This window comes from Harpia harpyja, chromosome 1 (assembly GCF_026419915.1).
Source record: "Harpia harpyja isolate bHarHar1 chromosome 1, bHarHar1 primary haplotype, whole genome shotgun sequence".
NCBI classification, from domain to species: Eukaryota; Metazoa; Chordata; class Aves; order Accipitriformes; family Accipitridae; genus Harpia; species Harpia harpyja.
This window is the reverse complement of record NC_068940.1, coordinates 45460698-45482699: the sequence shown is the minus strand read 5'-3', so window position 1 is coordinate 45482699 and position 22002 is coordinate 45460698. Positions and strand designations below refer to the sequence as shown.

Sequence of the window (22002 nt, the reverse complement as noted above, 5' to 3'; positions counted from 1 at the left end):
CCCTTCCCGGCTAACCGATCTCGGCACAGTCAGCGTCTCTCGGGTGTCCTTGAGAGGCCCGGGGGCCGTTGGCAGGGAGGGTCAGAAGAGGGCGAGGCGGCAGCGAGGACCTGCCCGCCCCGGAGGAGCCCGGGAGCCCCAGCCCCTCCCCGCCCGCCCCCTCGGCCGGCTTCGGGCCGCGCTGCCCGGCGGGGCGGTGCCGGGGCGGCGCCGGAAGGCGGGTTTGGTTCCGGGCCGCGCGGCGCCACGGACTCGCTGTGGCGGCTGAAGCGGTTCGATGCCTTCCCCAAGACAAGACCCTGGAGGACTTTCGGGTCAAGACGTGCGGGGGCGCGCTGGGTGAGGGCGGCCGGGGGCCGGCGGGCGGGCCCGGGCCTCGCCGTGGGGCGGCGGCCGGCGGGGGGGCCTTGCGGGCCGGCGCTCGGCGGCGGCGGGCGGGCTGAGGCGGGACTGAGGCGAGGCGAGGCGCGCCCGGCGGGGCTGACGGCGGTTCTCGTCTCCCCGGCAGTGACGGTTGTCAGCGGGCTCATCGTGGTGCTGCTTTTCTTCTCGGAGCTGCAGTACTACCTCACCAAGGAGGTGAGTAGCGGCGGCGGCGGCGGCGGCGGGGGGCCGGCCCGGCCCGGCCCGGCCCGGCCCGTCCCCGCCTCGCGGTGCTGCTTCTGGCCGGGGCGGCCCTGCGGCCCGGGGCGGCCTGCCGTGCCTCCGCCCCCGCGCCGAGCCGCCGCCTCCTCCGCCGCCTGCTGCGGGCTGCCCACGCGGCAGCTTCACCCGCCGCAGATCTGCGTGGGGTTTTTTTCTTTCTCCGAGCTGGTGGCCTTGAGGCCGGGAGCGGGCTGCCCTCCCCCGAAAGCGGCTTGGCGCCAAGGGTGGCTTGTGGCTTCCTGTAACGCTGTGGCAGGAGAGCGTCTCAGAGTCTCTTCTCGCTGTCTCTGCCGCCTACAAGCAGGCAATACAAAGGAAAGCAAGCAAGCAAGCAAGCAAGCGCGAGAGCCCCCGTGCCCACCGCAGGTTCTAAGATTCCCAAGTTACTACCTTTCTTAAAAAAAAGCGTTAGAAACGGCAAGCGCTTGGCTACGGTGGGAGGCAGCAGCTCAGGTGTCTCTTGAATCCCACGTCTTAAAAATCAGCTGGTGAGCCAGAGCAGTCGAGGGAAAGAAAGAGGCCTTTTGATTGTCTTCCAAGTGAAAGAGGACTCTCTGTTTTTCCCTTGTGCCTAGGTTCATCCGGAACTGCGCGTTGACAAATCAAGGGGAGCTAAACCGAAGATCAGTCTCGATGTTATTCTTCCGCACGTGCCTTGTGCTTGTGAGTCAGCCTTCTGAACGTTGGGGATAATTTTCATACTTGCCGAGGGCCCGACAGGCTCGGTGTGCCCGGTGCTTCCGAGTGCTGCACTGCTGCTTGGGCCACGGACAGGGAGGAATTGGTGATCCCTGGTGGTTACGCAGCGATTCCAGGCAGGCCCGCTGAGCGCTTAAACCAGCGCTTCCAGGCAGGCTGTATTCTGTTTCGAGATGATACGTGAGGCTAAGGTATAAACCCGCTTACGTTTCTGTTTGGTGTGGTACTTTGTCAGAGAGCTCGGTCATACTGAAAAGGCTGGCACAGCGTTCGGTGTTCGCTTGGGACTCGAGATTTGACTGTACTGTTGCTGAAACACTTTAGAGTCTCCTTTGGAAGTTACTTGGCGAGGCGCAACTTTTCCGTGGTTTTTGTACTTCAGTTCTGACTGTAGCGCCAACGCCACGTGATAACCTTTCTCCCAAGTTTTTAAAATCGGAGTGAGCGTTAGTAGTCGGATTACCTTTTAACTAAATTCCAAACAAAGCTGCAGGGTGAAGTGAGGGAAAATTTTGCAAGTCTTCCTGCGTACCGCTGCGGTGCACGTTATCCGACTGTCCGCTAATCTTCCCTGCCTCTTGTTCTGTTGCGGTAATTCCTTTGGGTAGTGCGTTGGGCTCTAAAGGTAGTGAGTCTGACTTCCTTGTGACCACCCGAGATATTGTTGGTCTTTGCCTTCCTCACGTTTAAAAGGGCGCGGGAAGGCCAGAGAGTTTGGAAGCCCCTGCTGTTTTGTGCAGAGAAGCTGTCAGTCTTCTAAGGGAGCCTGTAGCATGTAGCCGGCAAGCGCATCACGGTGCTTCGATACCAGGCCGAGACCCCAGACCTTCTCAGTCTTCTTTGTGAAGAGGGGTCACGAGGAAATGTGGTGATGGTGAAGGGGGAAGGGTGAGGGGGTAGAGGTAGGAGGCAGCTTTCAACCAGTTTGAAGCTTAACTCCTGTACTCCTGGCAATGGTTATGGGCTTTGAGGGGTTTGGTTTTGGTTTCTTTTGCCTTAAGTGCATTACCTTTCAGGGTAACGCTTTCTGGGCAGCTGGAAACAGTCCTTCTGGTGCACCAAACCCGACCCCGTATTTGGAAGGGTCGTTCAGGGTGCTGCAACGTGCGTTTTATTCCCTGTACGTCACTCGTCCCCAGCCATACGCGCTCTTCCGCTTTGGCACGTTCTTATCGCCCTCGCTGAAAGAGTCTGTATTTTCACTGGCTGAATGCTTCCTCAGCCTGCCGCAGGCCATAACAAATGTGTGTTTATAGACCACTTTCCTTGCTCACTGATTTCAGAGTTGAGCATCGATGCCAGGAACGTAGCAGGAGAGCAGCAGCTGGATGTAGAGCACAATCTGTTTGAACAACGTTTGGATAAAGCTGGCAATCGTGTGACCCCGGAGGCCGAGAGCCACGGTAAGGTGCTATTCTGCCTTTCTTGGGTGGACGCTCTCGTTGTCTTTCCATCACCGTATGCCTGTTTTGAGATTCACGGGAACAAGTGACAGCTGAAGAGCATTTAAAGACCACAAGCTTTTGAAGAGTTTATAGCACGCAACTCTATTAAACTGGCAGATGGGGCGAGCTCCTGTTATACTGGCAACTTTTGCGAGGCAGATCTTTGCCTAGTCCCTCTGAAATTACGACGAGGACTCACGGATGCATTTCAGGAGTAAAGCTGCTGCATGAATGGTCTTTTACGACTAGGCATCAAGCAGCTGTTCTGGCAAAACTTGGCTTGGGTTGTGCCTTTAAATCGCGGTGGGCTGGCAAATGGGACGACCTGGTTAGAGGAAAGAGCCTCTCTCCAGGGAAGGCTCCAGTGACTCGACCCTTAAGCCCAAGCTTGCACCTTACTACATTTACTTTGTGTGTGTTAATGCCTACCTAGATAAATATATTTTAGTTGGTTTATCGGTTACAGGTTGTTGTAAGCGGTCCTTGGCTACGTAAACCTCTCCTTTACATTCGTTTCGTGTTGTGACTCATCGTTGCGCTTCGATACAAACCAGAAAGGGTTCTGGCAAAGTGTTGCAATGTAACAGTAATACTGTCCTGACTTTTCCTTTCCAAAACACGAGCTCCTTATTACTTTTTCGGGGAGATGGTGTAGTTCTACGTGTCGGCGTGAACTGAATTTGTTGATTTGTATCACTCGGATTGAACTTTTCTGTTCTTGAAGTTGCAAGGCTAAACTAAGCCAAGAGCTGAACGATTGGTAGGTACGGGAGTTTCTCCTGCTGCCACGGGAATGTGGTGATAGCGCTGTTACTGCTGTGTTCGCTTAGCAGCCTTTCTGTATTCAGAGGTTGTGGCGTTACAAATGTAATGCCCGGGGACAAAACCAGCTTTTCTGTATCTAATTCTCTGTTAACGCATGTAGGCCTCCTGCCTTACTTGTGTTGCCAGTCTCCATTGGCATTACTCCGTCGGAACCGGTTGCTCTGGCTCCTTGTGTAATCAATGGAGAGGAGGAGAAACTCGTAAGGAGCAAACGGTCTCGCCTGGAAGAGGCGTTTCAGAAGAGATCAGATGCATTGCAGGCAACAAGCAATTTCTTCCGCTGTCTGGAAAAAGCACGCGGCTAGTTTGGTTTCCATCACCCGTGTTGCAGGTTAGGTCAGAAGTATCCACCCGTCTTCATTAAACTCTGCGATTATCAGTTTCTATTAGTAACGCTGACCTTCAGTCAGTTACTTAAATGGCAGCTGTAGCAGTATTGACCTTAAATTTAGTAAAGCATACCCAAATTTTACGGAGTAGCATCTGGAGGCTTCTCCTAATCATAGTTACATTAAGATAGTTAATAGCTGGATGATTTCTATGGTAGGTTGCATTCTGTGCTTGGGATGTCGTCTTACTCCTTTCCATTGAATGACAAGACATGATTGAATTCTTTATTGGTGGTTCTTATCGTTTCCTTCCTTTTACCGTGGACAGAGTCTTCCAATTTCACGTATCGTATCTGCGTGCAAGTTGAGGACCGTGTCAGCGGCAAGAAACCCTGCGGTGTAGAGTTCTATGCACTGCAGTTTCTTTATAGTATCCGGACTGTGTGCATTCCCTCTGGATGCTGTCTCTGCGACAACTCAACAGGCAGCTACTGATTCCGTTTAAAAAGCTGTTGCTGGTTGCTGTGTCTTGAAAGACTCCGTGTATCGTACAGGTGTTCTTGTTGAAGTGGCGGGAATCGTGGCTTTGACAAAGCGTCGCGATTATTTAGCTGTATTCTTCCTGACGCTGTCTTTGAGTGTAATTACGAGATTAAAAGCCGTACCGCTTTTTGAACAGTGAATTCTTAAGTGCGCTTTCAACTGCTTTGAATGTTGCGAGCTTTAGAAAGAAAGTCTCGCACGGTTGTTTACTAAAGGGGATATTTTCCTAAAAGCTCTTATTTGCTTGAGCGTCACTGCCATAAAGTATGTGATTAAAGAAATAAGGGTAATGACTGATTTTGATGCCCGTTTCATAGTTTCCAACTAAAATCTCTTTTTTCTGTGGCTAGTACGAAATACAGACGTGTTTAATGCTCGCTTCCGTCCGCCTGTTATACCCCCCAGTCTCAACAGACAGGGCCCTGATAACGTTTTATCCCCTCAGCAGTGTCTGACTATGTACCTTGTCCCCTTCCCCAGCGTTAGTGATCCAAGGAGCCACCTTTTCAAGGCTTATAGAGGGGAGTGCAGCCACGCCTGGATAGCGAGCCTTAGAGGGCTTTTGTAACGCAAGAGACTTGGTCCTGTCCTTCAGGGTTTGTGCGTTGAAACGGCCTGCTTTTAAGGGGGCCTCTTATTATAAGAGCCAATGGTTTTGTCCCTCTTCAGCCTTCTGCACGTAAGACCATGAATTCCCATGAGTTCGTGCCCCAGCCGTACTGCGGCTGCGCATTCAGCACACACATGGCACAGACGTTGTCAGAATCGTTAAGTCACGAAGAAGGTAGAAATTCCTTGGAGACTTCTAGTGAGCAGGGGTTAACGTGTGTGCCTTGTCAGCATTGTCATCCTGGAGGACTGGGTGCCAATTTTCCATTCGGGAGACTCTGGCTCTGATCTTGTTTCACAGCAATGTGTAACCGTGTTCCCTACACGTCTTGGGACAGGATTGTGCGTTGTGCACTGTTGCCTGCTGTTGCCTGCTATTTAAAATTTTGTTTGTGTAACAGGTCCTGTTACAATTGCCGCCATTTACTGTGCGACATTGTCTGAAGTAGACAATGTTTTAGCAAAGCCTTTAGGCAAGTAACATCTGATCAGCGCTCCAGCGAGGCTTACAGATAGCCAGTTCTTGGTATGGAGGGTGCGTTTGAGAAGACAAATGCCACTCTGCTTCTTGGTCTTACTTCGCACCTCAACAGGCTCTGCGCATACCGTTCCGGGTGGGCTTTGGGTGCAGGACGCGCAGCTTCCGACAGAATCGTTGCGTTCGTGTGTGGAACAGTTATTGCGCCCAGAACGGAACAAGAGTACAAGATAGTGTTTCTAGTCACGCCTCGTCGCTTTGCATCTTCTTTTGTCTTGGAGCTGGGGAAAGAAGAAGAAAAAGTGTTTGATCCAAGTTCTTTGGATGTGGGTCGCTGCGAGAGCTGTTACGGGGCAGAGTCGGAGGACGTGCGGTAACCTTTACACCTTTTTGTATCTTCTTAGCACTTGAATTAATACAGTTATGTTGCACGCGTGTTTTTTTCGAAAGTGTCTGTGAAGGTCTGTGCAATGAAATCCTCCTGGGCCCGTGTTGAGAGAATGATGAGAACCGTTGTGGTTTTGGTCTGCCTTTGGAAGCTGTGCTCACGATTGTTAAGACCGTGCAGAGTTAGGTTGTCTAGTTTGTGCACGTGCCTGTTTAAGGGCAGCGCAAATTGCACTACCTTTGCAGCAGCACAAAGGCTGTATCTCATCAAACGGCATCTTTTCTGGGGTTATTTGGTGTCCAGAGGGGAGCCGTGTAAATTATTTCACCGTTACGTGAGCCGTCTTGGAATGAAACCTGGTTATGGCTTTGCCTTCTCACTTCTGCTGCAGGCTTTGCATCCTTACGGGAGCGAAGACCAGGCATTTATCGCTCGCACGAACAACGGGTGTCATTTGGTGTTTCTCATTCCTCCTACCTGCAAAGAATTCTTCTGTAAGAATGGATCCGTGGTAGCCCATAGGTTCTGGACTGTCCCTCGCTCTTATTGTCTCTGTAGTGACTTGGTCTGTCCCATCTGTCAAGTTGCGTCCTTCCGCAGAGGTGTTTGCATCTTGAGGGATTCATGATTCCAGGCTTCAGCTTTTTCTTTGGTCCAGAAAAAAACACAGAAGCAAAGAAAGAAAACTCAGTCTCCATCAGTCGAGGATGCCGTTTCAGCGTGGAGGAGATCCAAATCCTCTGGCGGATCACCTGTACAGTATTCCTTCCACAGAGGGTGTTTGTGTGAGCTCACTCTTAACTTCTGTCCCAAAGTAGCGTCTGCCGGGGAATTAACCGTTTTCATCCCCACACTGAATACCGGAGGCTGAGATTCTTATTTCATCCTCAGCAGGCTTTCCTTTTTACGCTGGTAAACTCCTTTCGGAGTTTGGTTGTCTCGGTGCTGAAAGACGCAAGGTCTCACCCGTTTCTGTGCAGACGGACAAGCTGTTTTGCAGTTGTATCAAGCTCGTTTTGGAGACCGCAAACGTGACGTTTCCGTTTGTCACTGGGCTATAATCCGCCAGAGCTCAAGTCGTACCAGTTGCTGGGAATGCCTAAGGTTTGTCAAGCAGCCACCTGGAGGCTCTCCGTACCTTCCATAACTTCTCCGTACCACAAAACCTGCTGTTGTAGAAGCCCCGCCAGGGACGTAGCATGTGGCAAAGTGGATCGAAACTGCTGTGTGAAGGATTCAGAGGCCCATCTCTGAGGAGGTGTAAGTCTATGACAGTTATTGGTTAGTCATGCAGAGCGTTGAATATACGTGAACGGTCTTCCGAAACAAACAAAAAAGGAGGTTACTTAACCTCCTTTGAGGTATGTCGTCCAAACATAGGTTTCTCCTGCCCCCCCCATCCTTCCAGGTATTCGCCTCTGTTGGGATCTTGCAGCAGAAGGAACAAAACAGCCTCGTGGTACGCTGCCTTCTCTGTGCATCAGGTGTGACAAAAGCAGCACAGGACCGATTAAGAACAAAAACTTGTTACCCAGCTTTGAATGTTAACATGTTGTGAATGTAAACCTCGAGTGCACTTCTGGATAGCTTTGGTTGCTCCTAAAATGACCTTTCTGTTCCCTTAAGAACTGGGAAAGAGTCTAAATATAACCAGCATTGTTATCTGGCGTGCTGCTTTAGAGCTCACTTAACGTATATGGGCATGCCACTGTGTTTTTCCTTTTAGCGGTTAATGCCTGCATTTTTGTTTCTCTGTAGATGATTGCTTGTCCATATATTAGCCCTTTGGCTAGCTAGGGAGTCATTTTATATAGCCTAGAAAGCACACTGGCAAAGCTGTTGCTCTTCCCCTTTTTGGTACGAGTTTTAAGCGCTGCTCTGTCTGAATCTCTGTGTCTTTTCATTGTAAGGATCGGAATATTTCTCTCTTCTCTCCTGCTCTGCTCGTTTTTGCAGTGCACGCTGTTGAGAGTCAGTGTTGCTGTATCCTTCCCCCCCGCCCCGCCCCGCCCCCAACCCGTTTTACTACAGAGCTAACCAATTTCTGTTACTTGCTGTGCGCATAAATCTCCTTTGGGAGGAGCTGTTGATCTAGGCTGGGATCGGAGAAGATTTCCTGAAAGCTGAAAGGAGAGCCGTGCCAGGTCACTCTTCTGTGGTAAAGGAGGTCACCAGATGGAAAAGGTTGAGAATCTTTGTCTTAAACGATTTTAACATATCAGCGTTGGAGATAATGTGCTGGGGGATTATTAGTTGCTCTGTGCAGATAATGTAATTGAGGAGGACGTGGTGACGTGTTGGAGCGACTTCTGCCTGTTGAAGTCAGATGGGGTGATGATCTCACTTAATCTCATTTGTACAACAGGCTAGAGAATTTCTCCTGGGAATTCGTGCACCAAGCCTGCTAATCTCGGAATGCTCAGTAGGAGTTTTTCCGAGGGTTCGTTAAGCCATTGGATTTTTTGAAGGTAATCATAGAATCATAGAATAGTTTGGGTTGGAAGAGACCTTTAAAGGTCGTGTAGTCCACCCGGCCCGCCCCCTTCCCCGCAGTGAGCGGGGGGACATCTTCAAGTAGATCAGGTTGCTCAGAGCCCCGTCCAACGTAACCTTGAATGTTTCCGGGGATGGGGTGTCTACCACCTCTCTGGGCAACCTGTTCCAGGGTTTCACCACCATCATCGTAAAAAGTTTCTTCCTTATATCTGGTCTGAATCTACCCTCTTTCAGTTTAAAACCATTACACCGTGTCCTGTCACAACAGGCCCTGCTAAAACGTTTGTCCCCGTCTTTCTTATAAGCCCCCTTTAAGTACTGGAAGGCCGTGATAAGGTCTCCCCAGAGCCTTCTCTTCTCGAGGCTGAACAACCCCAACTCTCTCGGCCTTTCCTCACAGCAGAGGTGTTCCATCCCTCTGATCGTTTTTGTGGCCCTCCTCTGGACCCACTCCCGCAGGTCCATGTCTGTCTTGTACTGAGGACCCCAGAGCTGGACGCAGTACTGCAGGTGGGCTCTCCCCAGAGCGGAGTAGAGGGGCAGAATCACCTCCCTCGACCTGCTGGCCATGCTTCGTTTGATACAGCCTGGGCGTACGGTTGGCTTTCTGGGCTGTGAGTGCACACTGCTGGCTTTTCATCCACCGGTACCCCCAAGCCCTCCTCCGCAGGGCTGGTCTCAATCCCTTCATCCTGCAGCCTGTATTGGTAGCGGGGGTTGCCCCGACCCAGGTGCAGGACCTTGCACTTGGCCTTGTTGAACCTCATGAGGTTCACATGGGCCGACTTCTCAAGTGTGTCCAGGTCCCTCTGGATGGCATCCCATCCCTCAGGCGTGTCAACTGCACCGCTCAGCTTGGCGTCATCTGCAAACTTGCTGAGGGTGCACTCGATCCCACTGTCGGTGTCATTGATGAAGATATTAAACGGTATTGGTGCCAGTACGGACCCCTGAGGGACACCGCTTGTCACCGATCTCCATCTGGACATTGAGCCGTTGACCACTACCCTCTGGATGAGACCGTCCAACCAATTGCTCGTCCATCAAACAGTTCACCCATCAAATCCGTATCTCTCCCAATTTAGAGAGAAGGACGTTGTGGGGGACCGTGTCAAAGGCCTTACGGAAGTCCAGATAGACGACATTTGTAGCTCTTCCCTCGTCCACTGGTGTAGTCGTTCCATCACAGAAGGCCACTAGGTTGGCCAGGCAGGACTTGCCCTTGGTGAAGCCGTGCTGGCTGCCTCGAATCACCTCCCTGTCCAACATGTGCCTTAGCATAGCTTCTAGGAGGATCTGTTCCATGACCTTCCCAGGCACAGAGGTGAGGCTGACCAGTTGGTAGTTCTCAGGGTCCTCCTTTCTACCTTTTTTAAAAATGGGTGTCATGCTTCCCTTTTTCCAGTCACCAGGGACTTCACCCGACTGCCGTGCCTTCCCAGATATCACGGAGAGCGGCTTGGCAACTCCATCAGCCAGTTCCCTCAGGACTCTGGGATGCATCTCGTCAGGTCCCATGGACGTATGTATGTTCAGGTTCCTCAGGTGGTCACGAACCTGATCTTCTCTTACAGTGGGAGGGCCTTTGCTGCCCTAGTCTCCGTCTTGCGGTCCACCCCCTGGAGAGGTGTGGGAAGAGAGGCTGCCAGTGAAGACTGAGGCAAAGAAGTTGTGGAGTACCTCAGCCTTCTCCTTGTCCCTTGTAACCAGTTTGCCAGTCTTGCTCATCAGGGGGGTACGCTTTCTTTGACCTTCCTTTTCGGGCTGACATACCTGTAGAAGCCCTTCTTGTTATTCTTTGCGTCCCTTGCCAAGTTCAGTTCCAGCCACGCCTTGGCCTTCCTGGCCCCATCCATCCCTACACAACTGGGCAGCGTCCCTATACTTGCCCAGGATACCTGTCCCTGCTTCCACTGCCGGTGCGTTTCCTTCTTGCCCTTCGGTTTGACCAGCAGGTCTCGACTCATCCATGCAGGTCTCCTGCCTTCCTTTCCTGATTTCTTCCACCTGGGGATCGAGAGCTCTTGCGCTTTACGGAAAGCGTCCTTAAAGATCGGCCAGCTCTGTTCTGCTCCCTTGACCCTGAGGGCAGTTTCCCAGGGGGTCCTATAGACTAACTCCTTGAAGAGCTGGAAGTTTGCTTTCCTAAAATTCAGGGTCCTGACTTTACTCTTCGCCTGACCCGTATCCCTCAGGACTGCGAACTCCACCAGTGCATGACCACCGCAGCCCAGGCTGGCTCCAGTCTTGATGTCACCGATTAGCTCGCTTGCGTCGGTGACCGACAGGTCCAGTATCACATCTCCTCTGGTCGGGCTGTCTGTTACCTGGCTTAAGAAGTTACCCTCAGTGCGCTCCGGGAGTCTCCTGGATTGCCTACAGCTCGCCGTGCTACTTTTCCTGCAGATGTCGAGGTGGTTGAAGTCCCCCAGCAGGACAAGAGCCTGCGAGCACGATGCCTCCTGTAGCGGGAGTAAGAAGGCTTCGTCAGTAGGCTCCCCTTGATTGGGTGGCCTGCAGTAGACACCAACCACGAGGTTGCCTTTGTTGCCTCGGTCTCTAATTCTTACCCTAATCATGGTGATTACAGGTTGAGATGTGATGTTTTGAGTCGGTAACGTCTGGTAGAGGGCTCAGGCTCTCGGCTTTGCTCACTCCCTCTCCTCGCTGCAACATTTTCTGTGTTGCTCCCTGCCTCAGTCCCCTTTTCACGATGCATCCTAATGCCGCTCCTCATCTTCCTGCCGCTGCGCTCCTGCTGTAAGATATTTTTCCTCCAGAAAATTCATCCCCAGTTTGAGAATTGGTGTCCTAGCTCACCCTGGAGCAACGTGTTTGGGTAGCTGTGTCTTGGGTTTCTTGCAGCCTTCATGTGTTGATTGAGAGAGTCCTGAGTGGCAGTAAGTGCTGTTTTGCAGGTAAAGGACTGAATTTTGGAGTCCAGGGAGGCTCTGTGGTTGTTCAGGTGAGAAATGCAAGATGGGGTGGAGTCTTCAGATAGACAGCAGTTCTTAAAACGGCGTTACTAAAACGGTGAAGAAAACTAGGTTATATAAAACCAGACAGACTTCTTGACAAACTTAAGAAGTTTTACAGGTCTCTTGATTTTACCTAGCTCGGCACTTAGCTGCAGTTACGGAAAGGAAGGAATGTGTTCATGTTTCTTCAGAAATACCAGTCTCTGGTCCTAGCTGACAGTGTCTTAAGCTCTTCTGTTCTGTTTCTTCTCTAAGCAGGCTAAATAGCCTGTTGTTTTATGTTAAGCAAACTATGGCTAGCTACACGTTTATGTGCGACCTAGGGTACATACGCACGTGCTTGGCATCATCCTCAGTGATCAGAGATAAACCGACCTGCGGTCTGGTGGAACGCTGTTTTAGAAAGTGAACATGTAAATCGTGCGTTTTGGCAGAGTTGCAACTCATTTATTGGAGAAGAGTTTTATAAAAACTAATTAATTGGCGTTTTATCTGTGGAAGGCGTGGCGGAGCACTGTGGGGAATTTTTGTTTTGGATAGCCGTAACTGTTAAAGTGGGTCACGCGCGATGTAAACCTAGTGTAACAGGTTAGGTAATGGCTGGTCTTTGTCACGTGCTGCCCTTGCATTTCTCTGGTACTGCGCTATTACTGTAAGATTTGTCAGCCTTACTAGTACTCAGCTCCCACTTCAGAGGCTAACGAATGTGAGACTACCCAAGCGTTAAAGCTGACGTGACTAACCTTACTCTGGAGCGGCTCTGGCTGGAAGAACAGCCTCACATAAAGCAATACTTACATTTTGGCCTGTTAGGTTCTCTGACGTGGCTCATGACCGAAAGGAGGGTGGAACAGGAAGGAGCCATCAACAGAAAGACGGGGGGACAAAGACTGTTTTATTCCTTTGGCAGTAGGTCCAGTTTAAATGCAGATCCACCAGAGCTGGGATCTCTGTAGCGCTTTGTTATTAACTGAAGGTTAGCCTGCTGGTGTCTGTACAAAAGGCAGCGGGACTTGACACTTCACTGACAGCCAAGCCACTTAACTCTTGCCTTAAGCGCAAAAAATACCGCGGCATGAAGCAGGATGTTGCTGGTAACCGTTAAGAGAGATGGCGTCGCATAATCCCAAGGCCACTTCTCCCTTCTTTCCTTTCCCTGCCCACCGTTTCACATCTATTTCCAAATGTTTAGTGGGAGTTTCTTTTTTAAAGCCAAATGAGTTCTTTGATCCAGTTGCCAGCCCAGGCACACAAACCACTGTGCTAGTGGCAGTGATAGGTCTGCACACTTGTCAGAGACAGCCACAGGAATATCTGAAGCCAGTGCAGCTCTGAGCTCTTTGTAATGCAGAACCATTGCGTTAACTGCAGTGACTGCAGCCTTAGTTTCTGAGCATTGAACGTTTTAACTGTGAAATGCAAGGGCCTCTCCCTACATCAGAGGCGTTTGGAGGAGTATAGCTTAGGCTTAGCATTTCCTTTTCTGACTGTACGTTCTCTGTTTTGCATGTATATCTCTTTGGGTTTATAAGGGGTTTATAGGGATACAAGTAAAGCTTCTGGTGTTTTATTGAAAGCTGTTAATGGAGAAAAAAAAAAAAAAGAGTTCACAGCACACTCATGTTAAAGAAATGTTTTAAAGGAGAGGCTCGTTCCAATCAGTTGTTCAGCTTTGCAGCTTGTCTTGTGCTAGGCCATATATCAGAAACCCTTCAGGGGAGCAGCATTCCTAATCTTGGTTAATAGCAGCCCTTGGCGATCTGAGTCCATCGGCTCCTCAAATAACAGCCCACGATTTTTGAAGTGTGTTTTTCTTTGCTGAGGTGAAAGAAGGGCGAGGTCTGGCTCCCTGAGCATGTGAATTTACCTGTTAAAATGCGCCACAGCCTCTGGCTCCTTTAAGATGACTGTGTGCCTTTGGGTAAACCTGGTAGGAGCGATACTGAAATTGAGTTGCAAGCTGTATTTTCATCCTGAGACTGATGCTTCTGGCACTGCATAAAGTCATGTAAGTAGCCAACCGAAAGATATCCCGTTGCCCGTATCTTTGCCAGATCCCTCCTGGGGGCACGTGGTGCTGCCGGCGTTGTCATATTGCTGCGTGCAGGAAGGGCAGAGAGGGGGCAGGCCAAATTCCCCAAATCCTAGCACTGGTGAGAGCTCGCCTTGGCCCCACCAGTGGTTTGCAAATACCCTGCTCAGGCCGTCCCCGCAAAGTCTTTTCCTGTCCCTGTGGGTACTCCGGGCAGCCAGTAACAGGGCTGATAGGCAGAGCGCTGAGAGTTGCTAAGATGAGGATGGTTTCTTGAGGGCACTTGGACGTGATATTAAGGCACGTGCTCTGCTCAGTGGTTAGTTTAGATCTGCTGTGCCTCTGGGTTTTACAGTAGTTAGAGGAGTTATGCGTGTCAGGTGGCGACTGAGATAACAGTGAAGTTTTCCTGGCTTGCCCCTGGGATCTTGTTTTTGCCCTAGATTAAGCATACATTCAGGTGAGGACTGAAATACCTGATCTGAAGTAACCCCAAGTTAAAGTTACTTTCCTTCACTGTAGCAGTGGCTAGTCTAAGTCAGGAGGGGAGTTTTATCTATCACATGCCCTACTGGAAGCAAGAGAGAAACGCAGGTGATTTTCTTGCCATTTTAGATCGCAATGGAAATGAGAGGAGCTCCCTTATAAGCTAGCATAAGGTAAATAGATAGGCTCGTTATTGCAGTCTGAACTACGTTGTTAAACTACGTTTCAATTACAGTTGACAATCTGCAGAGCTTTGGGCTTGACAATGTAAGTGTTCCCAAGACGGTGTTCTGGTTCTCTTGGTCTGTTTTCCTTCTGGATTTCCCTCCCTTTGCCACGTTGAGATCCTAGTGTACTGATCCCGGCCGGATTTGGCTTTATGGCTCTGGGCGGGCAGAACCTGGGACCTGCTTTCACACAAGGCTCCGAAGTATGTTCTGGGACATCTGCGTGTTGCTTGGCAAGGCTGTTCCCCTCTTCCAGAGAGCGCCTTGCTCCTTAATCTGTGCTTCCTGGTTTTCTAGGGTTGGCATTTTCACAACTGCTTCTGGATCTGTTGGAGTTTGCCTTGTGCTGGGAGGAAAGCAGATGATACCTGTACCTGTGCCACCGAGGTGCTGACAGCATGGTTCTATGGCAGGGAGAGGAGCGGGCGGGAGAGCCTGCTCTGTAGATGAGAGGGAGAGGCAGCGGGATCTGGGGATTTCCAGCAGGAGAAGGAGAAATCCCACATCTTGGAATCTCCCATGAATAAAAAAGAAGAGCAAGGGCTTTGGAGTTTACTGTTAGGAGGCGCAGAGTAAGGGAGGACCTGTCTCTGTCCCAGAGCCACACTCAGAAACATATACAAGTAATTAACTTTAGGCCCCTTACCTTGCCCCGTGGATGCTGTGCAGTTGTTTGAGTTATTAGCATTTCTGTTTCAGATCAATATGACGCACTATATCGAGCATCTCTCGTTTGGGAGGGATTATCCAGGCATTGTGAACCCTCTGGACGGGACGGATGTCGCTGCGCAGCAAGGTAAAAGCCTGCTGAGAGAAGTCTCTTTTTAAGTGTCCCTATTAGTAGGTGTTAGAAGAGAACAGGAGCAAAGTTCCCAGTCTTCCACGAGAACCCTGACAGCGTTGCGTAAAACATGGACTCCTCCACGTTGTGCTCTTTCTGGAACAGCTGCCTCCATTCACGTGGAACAAATGTGCCAATGTGTTTTGATTCTGTGACCTTTCTGAAAGATCTGTCTTTTCAGTGTTCGTGGAGGCACGACAGCAGGTACAGCACATCGTTATTAAGCGCCTGCATCAGGTGTAGTTCAGGGGGAGCCCTGTCTAGCTAGTGTGCACAGTAGGAGGTAACCAGAAGATGCAGGAGAGAGAAAAAATAGTTGGTGGAGAGTCATGTCGTGGTGTCTGCCTGACGTTGGTCTACCCAACAGTAGCAGCTGAACAGCTGCAGTGAAGTTGAAATAGTGCTGATCTTTCCTAGATAGCTCCAGTTTGCTGGCTTGAGAAGGAAGGGCAATTCTGTCCTCATGCTGCTGCTGCTCAAACTCTAATCTTGGTTTATTCACGCAAGCCTGCTTGTGTGCATTTTCCGTGAAAGATCCTGACCGCACCTCTTTATATGCCACTGCAGAGATTAGTCATTTTTTTAGATCCGCTGAAGTCTGCAAAGTGTTAAAGAATTCTCAGTCATGGGTTTCTCTAGGTTTGCTCTATTAACAACTCAGAGTTGGGCCACCGCCACAGTGAATGGCAACCCTCCAAAAGTTTCTCAGTCTTATATACCTTTTTACCACCCATTATCCCAGTCCAAAATCTGTGTAAGTTTCCAGTCGAATCTCGGTTCCCAGGTCTTATCGTTCATCAAAGCCCTTTAATTAGTTCTTGCCTCAGCGCTCTCGTCTTGGCTGGTCCCAGTTCTCATCTTTGAGATTTCAAGGTCCGCCTCGGGGCAGTCGTCTCCTGTTCAGTTTGCCTTCAAGTCCCATCTCTGCACAACTCTGAGAAACCCTCAAGTTGCTCCATTAACTATTACACATCTATCTCTACAAGCTCTGCCTGTTTTGCCAGCAAAGCACCTGCTTCTTGCTGATTTTTCGTCTTTTGTTCAACCTGTCTCTACGGATTAGCTTGACTAGGTTTTAAACCAATCCTTGGCTGGGGCTATACAGGGGGGCAGGCTGGAAACACTGTTCGTGGCCTGTTGAGCAGCTCTGTTGCATCTCCTATTTTCCAGGTAACTCATTCTATTATTAAATCTGTTGACTTATTCTACGCAAAGTTTGTGCTAATAAAGCTTGGAGAGAGAAGTCGTTTGCTTTGAGGTGGTGGTAGGATTGTTGATCCTACCTGAATCCGTTCTTTTAAATTTTTCCACCATCGATTTTAATTCTTGGACCCAAATCAAAGGATGGTGCTTAAAATCAAATACAGAAAAATGAAGAGGCGTGATAATGCTCGATACGATCGTGATGCCCTAGTTTTTCTGAGAGGGGGCCTGTAGCTGGCTGGTAAGATTCTCTCTGTAGGCTGCAGCTTTCCATCCTGGGCCTCGGAGAAGCAGTTGGCACATTCTTGAGGAATTAGGACTGAAGACGTGCCCTGGAAAAGAAGTGGGAGAAGCAGATTGCAGGTCAGATTTACGTTTACTGCAGACCAGCTAAAGATCTTATATATGAGAATGACTATATATGAGAATGAGAATGAATAATCTTCTCCTGTTAGGGAATTTCATAGAAAACAGGTTTTCAAAGCGACTCCTGCCTTTCGTTATCCTTAAGAGAACTGACGGAACAGGCTGGTCTGAGGCAGCAGGAGGAGTTCTCCTTTTTTTTTTTTTTTTTTTTTTTTTTTTCTTCTCCTCACTGATCCAGGTCTTCCTTTTCATCTCCTGATACTACAAAACCCATGCTTCTACAGGAATAAACTGCGGTGTTAATTGACGTTGATAGAGGATTCTCATTTAGAGTATGTTTTCTTAGGGCTATGCTGTTAAATATAAAGGTTTTCATGTGCTAGAGTAAGAATTTTCAAGAAGTTGTACTGGTGAGACTATAGCAAGATAACTGGTTTGTTAGAAAGTTTTCCATTTAGTCAAGGCCAAAATGCCAGTAGTTTTGGTTTTGGTTTTGGTTGGAACAGGAACGAGATTCACTTTGGCAAAAGGAAAACTCGTGTCAGGCGTTAACTTTACTGTCCTTGAAAACCTCCAGGAGCTGTTGTGCAGAAAGATGTTCCCTGACAAGTTGAACAAAACCAGCTTGTGTTTACCGAACGTGTCGGTTAAGCTTCGCAGCTCTTCACCGGTTATTAATTGTGTCTCTCTGTCTTTGCTTATAGCTTCCACGATGTTTCAGCGTTTTGTCAAAGCGGTCCCCAGGGTGTATATGAAAGTAGATGGTGAAGTAAGTACCTTTTTTCCCTATTGCTTTGGCAAGTGAAAGCCTTCAGACTTTCTCCTCATATTCTGACGCTGACCATATCTGGCCTCTGGTGGAAGCGACACAATCTGTTTGACTTTCTTCAGATCACCACCCCAGCAAGAATAACAATTTCTATGGTGTAATGTTACCTGTAATGTTACAGCAGCGACGAAGCAGATTTCTGCGTCTTCCATCCCACCTAGATCAAAGTGACCACGCCACTTTGATCATGTTCCCCCACGAATCCCTCATAGTGCATGCTCAGGAGAAGTCAAAGCAGCAGGGAGATCCTAAAAATGTTCTTTGGAGAATAACCCAAGATCAGCTTGTCTCCGATTTAAAAACTCCTTTAGCCTCCAAAAGAGCGTGGTCGGATTTCCAGCCCTGCTTTCAGAATATGCCCTTCTTTTGGGACAGGTAGGAGAAATAAATTACCAAGGAGATACCAGGGTGAGACGAAGATCCTGCGAACACAGACAAACTTATGCTCTCCTCTGAAGCCAGCCTGAGGGAGCAGAAAGAACTGTGATTTCTTTCATTGGTTTGCAAGCGTTCACGTGGGTTGCCATCATCATTCTGTAGGGGATCTCCAGAGAACCTCTTTTTAAAAACCAAACCAAACCAAACCAAACCTGGCAGTTATCATTATTTGGGCCCCCGTAGTCTTAGGGCAGCAGAATGATGTAAGCTGTTACGTTTCTTTTGCAAAGAAAACACCAGTAGAGGCAGCAGCTTGACTGTTGCGCAGACTTCACCGCCAGTGCTACCCAGCGTACTTACCTAAGCCTAAGTGAGGAAGAGACGGGTGCCACGTGCCCCAGCAGCTCTGTGAACATTCACGTACAAGACGGCTTAGCTCCCTAGCTGTCTCCCAGGTTTTGGTGCTGTATCTTCTACGCTGCATGGGTGGTCCGTGCCCAGCTTCCCTTTAACACCAAACCAGTTTCCTCTGAGGTGAAACCCAAGTGTGTTTCTGGGGCTCGTTCAGCGCAAGGACTGATCTACCTGTGGATGAAACTACGCCACATTTTGACTCCCTTGTCCTACGCAGTTTTATAACGCTGTGCAAACCCCACAGCACTGGGAACCCTTACCACCTCAGGCTCTTCACCCAAACGCATCCCGCTCTCGGGCAGGTACCACATATCCTTGCAATCGGAACAACATACTACTGCACATCCACGCAGCCTTCATGTTTGCTTTCGGCGCTCTGAAATGTGAATCACTGGCAGATTATTAGTTATGTCGGAGGCTGCGTAGGAGCCACAAATCTGAGGAGCCACACGGCCACGGTAGGTACAATGCAGACCTTCAAGCGAAGCTATCCTAGAGCAGCGTGGGCAGAGCGGTCTGAGAGAAGCCATTGAAAGGTAGGCATAGTTTGTATTTCTTCACCTGCCCTAAAGATTGAAACTGTTTGCGAGACTTGGTTCTCATGTGATAAATCCTTATGTGGACCACTCTTTCTTCAGTCCCCTGCCTAGAAAGGACAAAAAGACCCGTCTGTTCTTTCCTGGAAGTTGGGTGGAAGTTACTTGCTATGAGGTGATATTGGGAGAACCTTCAGACCATGTTTGAAGCTCATTCTGCTTGGGTTCAGGATGCCTCTGCAGTTTTTGTGGATGATTGAAATTCCTGAAGTACAAAGGATAGTTAGTCGGAGCCCTGTTCTTAGGGCCACCTCCCAGTATCCCATGGCTTCTGTTTCTCTTGATGCGATCTCGCACGCTACTGTAGAGCTGCTGTTCAGTTTTCAAAGGACTTCTCCTGTCAAAAGAGTTGCTTTTTATTAGTCACCGGGAGGGGAATCCATGCAGACCGTGATGCTCAGACTTAGGGTAATTATGGATCCAAGTGTGCTGCCAGATGGATGCCAGGGGCTGTGTTATGCATTCAGTACTTGGAACCCCGAAATGTGGAATTTGGTGAAGAAACTGGATAGTATCTTTCTCAGCTTGGATCGTAATTTGTGTCAGATAGCTTATTAGGGATAATAACGTCATTTTAGGGATAATGTCAATAGGGGAACATAATGTCATTTTACAGAAACCCAATTGATTTGCTCTAAGAATAGGACTGGTATGGGCAATGGGTAGAAGAATGGCAGGGTGCAGGAGAATGCTGCAGGGTGATCTTCGTTTATATAAAGATGGGCAATCTGTGTCCTTCTGCAGCCCTGGCACTCTCCTGCCTTTATGTATTACTTCCGTTTTTCTCACTCTTGCATATATATATGGCTTTCTCCTACCGGTGCTGTCTCCGGAAGCATGCTTGGGTGGACTACATTTTGGTGGAAGATGACGTGGACTTGGGGTTGAGGTCGAGAGGAACAGCTTGTGCCGTTACTTGCCAGCAGAGACCAAAACAGTCCAGCCTGGGGACTGATGCATCACTCATTCTTTGGGCTAGCTGGGGCTTTAACTGATAGCCTGTAGGAAAAATAGACTCGATCCTGATGGTGCTTTTTTTATGACCCTTTGTAAGCACTGTCAGTGCTTACACAAGTGAGTGGGCAGGGCTACACTGCTACGGTTCACTGAACTCATGTTTTAGTAGCCTTTCCTGTTCCTCGCTAACGAAACGACGTTTGCTGTGTTTGTTTCCTGCTAGGTGGTAGGGACTAAGCCGTTTTCAGTTACACGACATGAGAAGATAGCCAACGGGCTACTGGGAGACCAGGGTCTGCCTGGTGTATTTGTGCTATATGAACTTTTGCCCATGGTGGTGAAGCTGACAGAGAAACACAGGTAAGAGACATTTCAATCTACGTCATCACCCTCCATTGATTTTTGCCACTTTGCATAGCTTAAGGCTCCATCCTCGCTTAGACGCGACAGTGCAAATGCCTGAAAGCCATCCGAGCCCCTTCCCAGTCGGTGGAGAGGAAGAGGCACTCCCGGATGCCCTTCTTCTCCGTGTGAACATCTGAAAGGGATTGGGGCTTTTCTGCTACTACCTGAAGCATATTAATTCAACAAGCCATTTGAGGACGATTCTTTGAGCAGAGCACCTCCATTTTCCTGCTGAACTGCTGGAGTAGGTCCACAGTGCAGGCAGACACAACAGTCACAGGGGGAAGGGGCTTCAATCCGTTATCTGTAGCAACAGAACTTCAGGCGCCGAGGCTTCCTGGTGAAAACACCCTTAAGGTGTAACTTGATGGCTTCAGCGGTATGCTCGGCTCACTTGCCAGAGCTGAGCACCGTGTACTTTACTCGCGTAAATCTTACAGGCATTTTGCCCTGAACACCTGCGAAGATTCACCTCCTCAGGGAGACCAGGGCGTACCAGAGCCATAAAAGCACGTGGAAGAGGAGTCTGGCGACTGCTGCTACTGCCAGTACCGCCGTCAAGGGATGCAGTAGGGTTCAGGAGCTGGGATGTACATTCTTACACTGATAAAACAAGCGTCCACACTGTGCTTAGGTCTCCGACTCGGTCCGATACTGGGATCGTGATTAGCACGGCATAGCAATAGGAGACTAACGGTTGCCTGAAGGCTGTAAGCTCTGGCGCTGCCTCAGATCCCCGGAGGCGAGGCAAGAGGAGTAACAGTACCTCCACTTGCCGAAGCAGCGGGTTTGCTAGATGTTTGACTACACCAAGGGGTGGAGTGTGACTGTTCACTCAACTCCTGCTCAGATTTTGGCTAGCCCAGCTCACGCTAAGGCCTGATGTATGCTGGGAGCAGCGCCTTTGGGTTGAAGGGAGAGCACCAGGTAGGCAGCACAGGTGGCCAGAAAGAGCTAAAGGGCCATGATGCAGCCATTAGCACCTGCAGCTGGCTGTCTCCTGCAGCCAGCATCTTTGCCTGGCAGTATTGTCAGAATCTGCTGACTTTTGGAAATGGTATAGACCAGACTTCCAAGCTGGAAGGTATAAAACATCAGCTTAGCCAAAAAGCCTTTGAAGGAGATTCAACAGCAGCTGGACTGCTGAGGCTTTTGTGCTTCACAGTGTGATACAGGGGATGCCCGCACGGTGACGCAGGAGGAAGGATGAGCACTCCCACTAGGGAAAAACAAAGTCTTTTTTTGGTGGGTTTTTTGGTTTTTTTTTGTCGTGTCCCCCCCCCCCCCCCAATCCTGCGACTTTAAGTGTTACGGGTTGTAAGTTATGAAACGTCATGGCTTGAGTAGTGCCTCAGTGAATTCACATAAGAGAGTAGTCCGGGCAAAGGGGACCGAGCCCTGTTTGTCGTGTGTGTGTGTTGTATTTCTTCACGTGCTCATGAAATAAAGCTTAATTCACAGAGTTCGTTGTCCTGTAAATTTGAACTTTTCTCTGCCATGCCGGTTTTTCTCTCGCTGCTTGCAGTCTGTCCCGTTCCTGCTGCAAAACAGGGAGCGAAAGCTTCAGTCGTTCCACCTATGTATGCCTGGGTTTCGTACTAGATGGGAACTCCTGCTCCAGGGGCTGAAGTTGGAGCTTTTCGTAGAAAGTTCCAGCTCTTCAGTTGGCTTCCCTGGGCGATGGACCTTTTCCACCGTCCCTGCGGTCCCACCCTTCTTGCCCCAGTGGCCCCAGACCCCGCCATCCGACCCTCTGGGCTTTCCTCGCGCTCCTTCTCTCCCAGACTGCACCGGGAGCGCTTTTTGCCCCCAGCGTTCTGCGGGGCCCTTAAC

General features: G+C 49.7%; 1 protein-coding gene across 2 annotated transcripts; it reads left to right on the top strand.

The window, feature by feature from the left end:
* The first annotated feature begins 170 nt into the window (after positions 1-170).
* LOC128143343 (endoplasmic reticulum-Golgi intermediate compartment protein 3-like) lies at positions 171-20950 on the top strand. 2 transcript variants are annotated; one of them, XM_052790447.1, is made up of 7 exons: positions 171-339; positions 1221-1308; positions 2628-2747; positions 14880-14976; positions 17295-17359; positions 19988-20124; positions 20610-20950. In XM_052790447.1, the coding sequence occupies exons 4-7, from the start codon at positions 14886-14888 to the stop codon at positions 20674-20676; spliced, it is 360 nt and encodes a 119-aa protein (XP_052646407.1). In that variant the 5' UTR covers positions 171-339; positions 1221-1308; positions 2628-2747; positions 14880-14885; the 3' UTR covers positions 20677-20950. The 2 variants fall into 2 exon arrangements, 1 of the variants encoding a protein (XP_052646407.1); XR_008235731.1 differs by lacking the exons at positions 14880-14976; positions 17295-17359; positions 20610-20950 and having other exon boundaries at positions 173-339; positions 19988-20075.
* The last annotated feature ends 1052 nt before the right edge of the window (positions 20951-22002 follow it).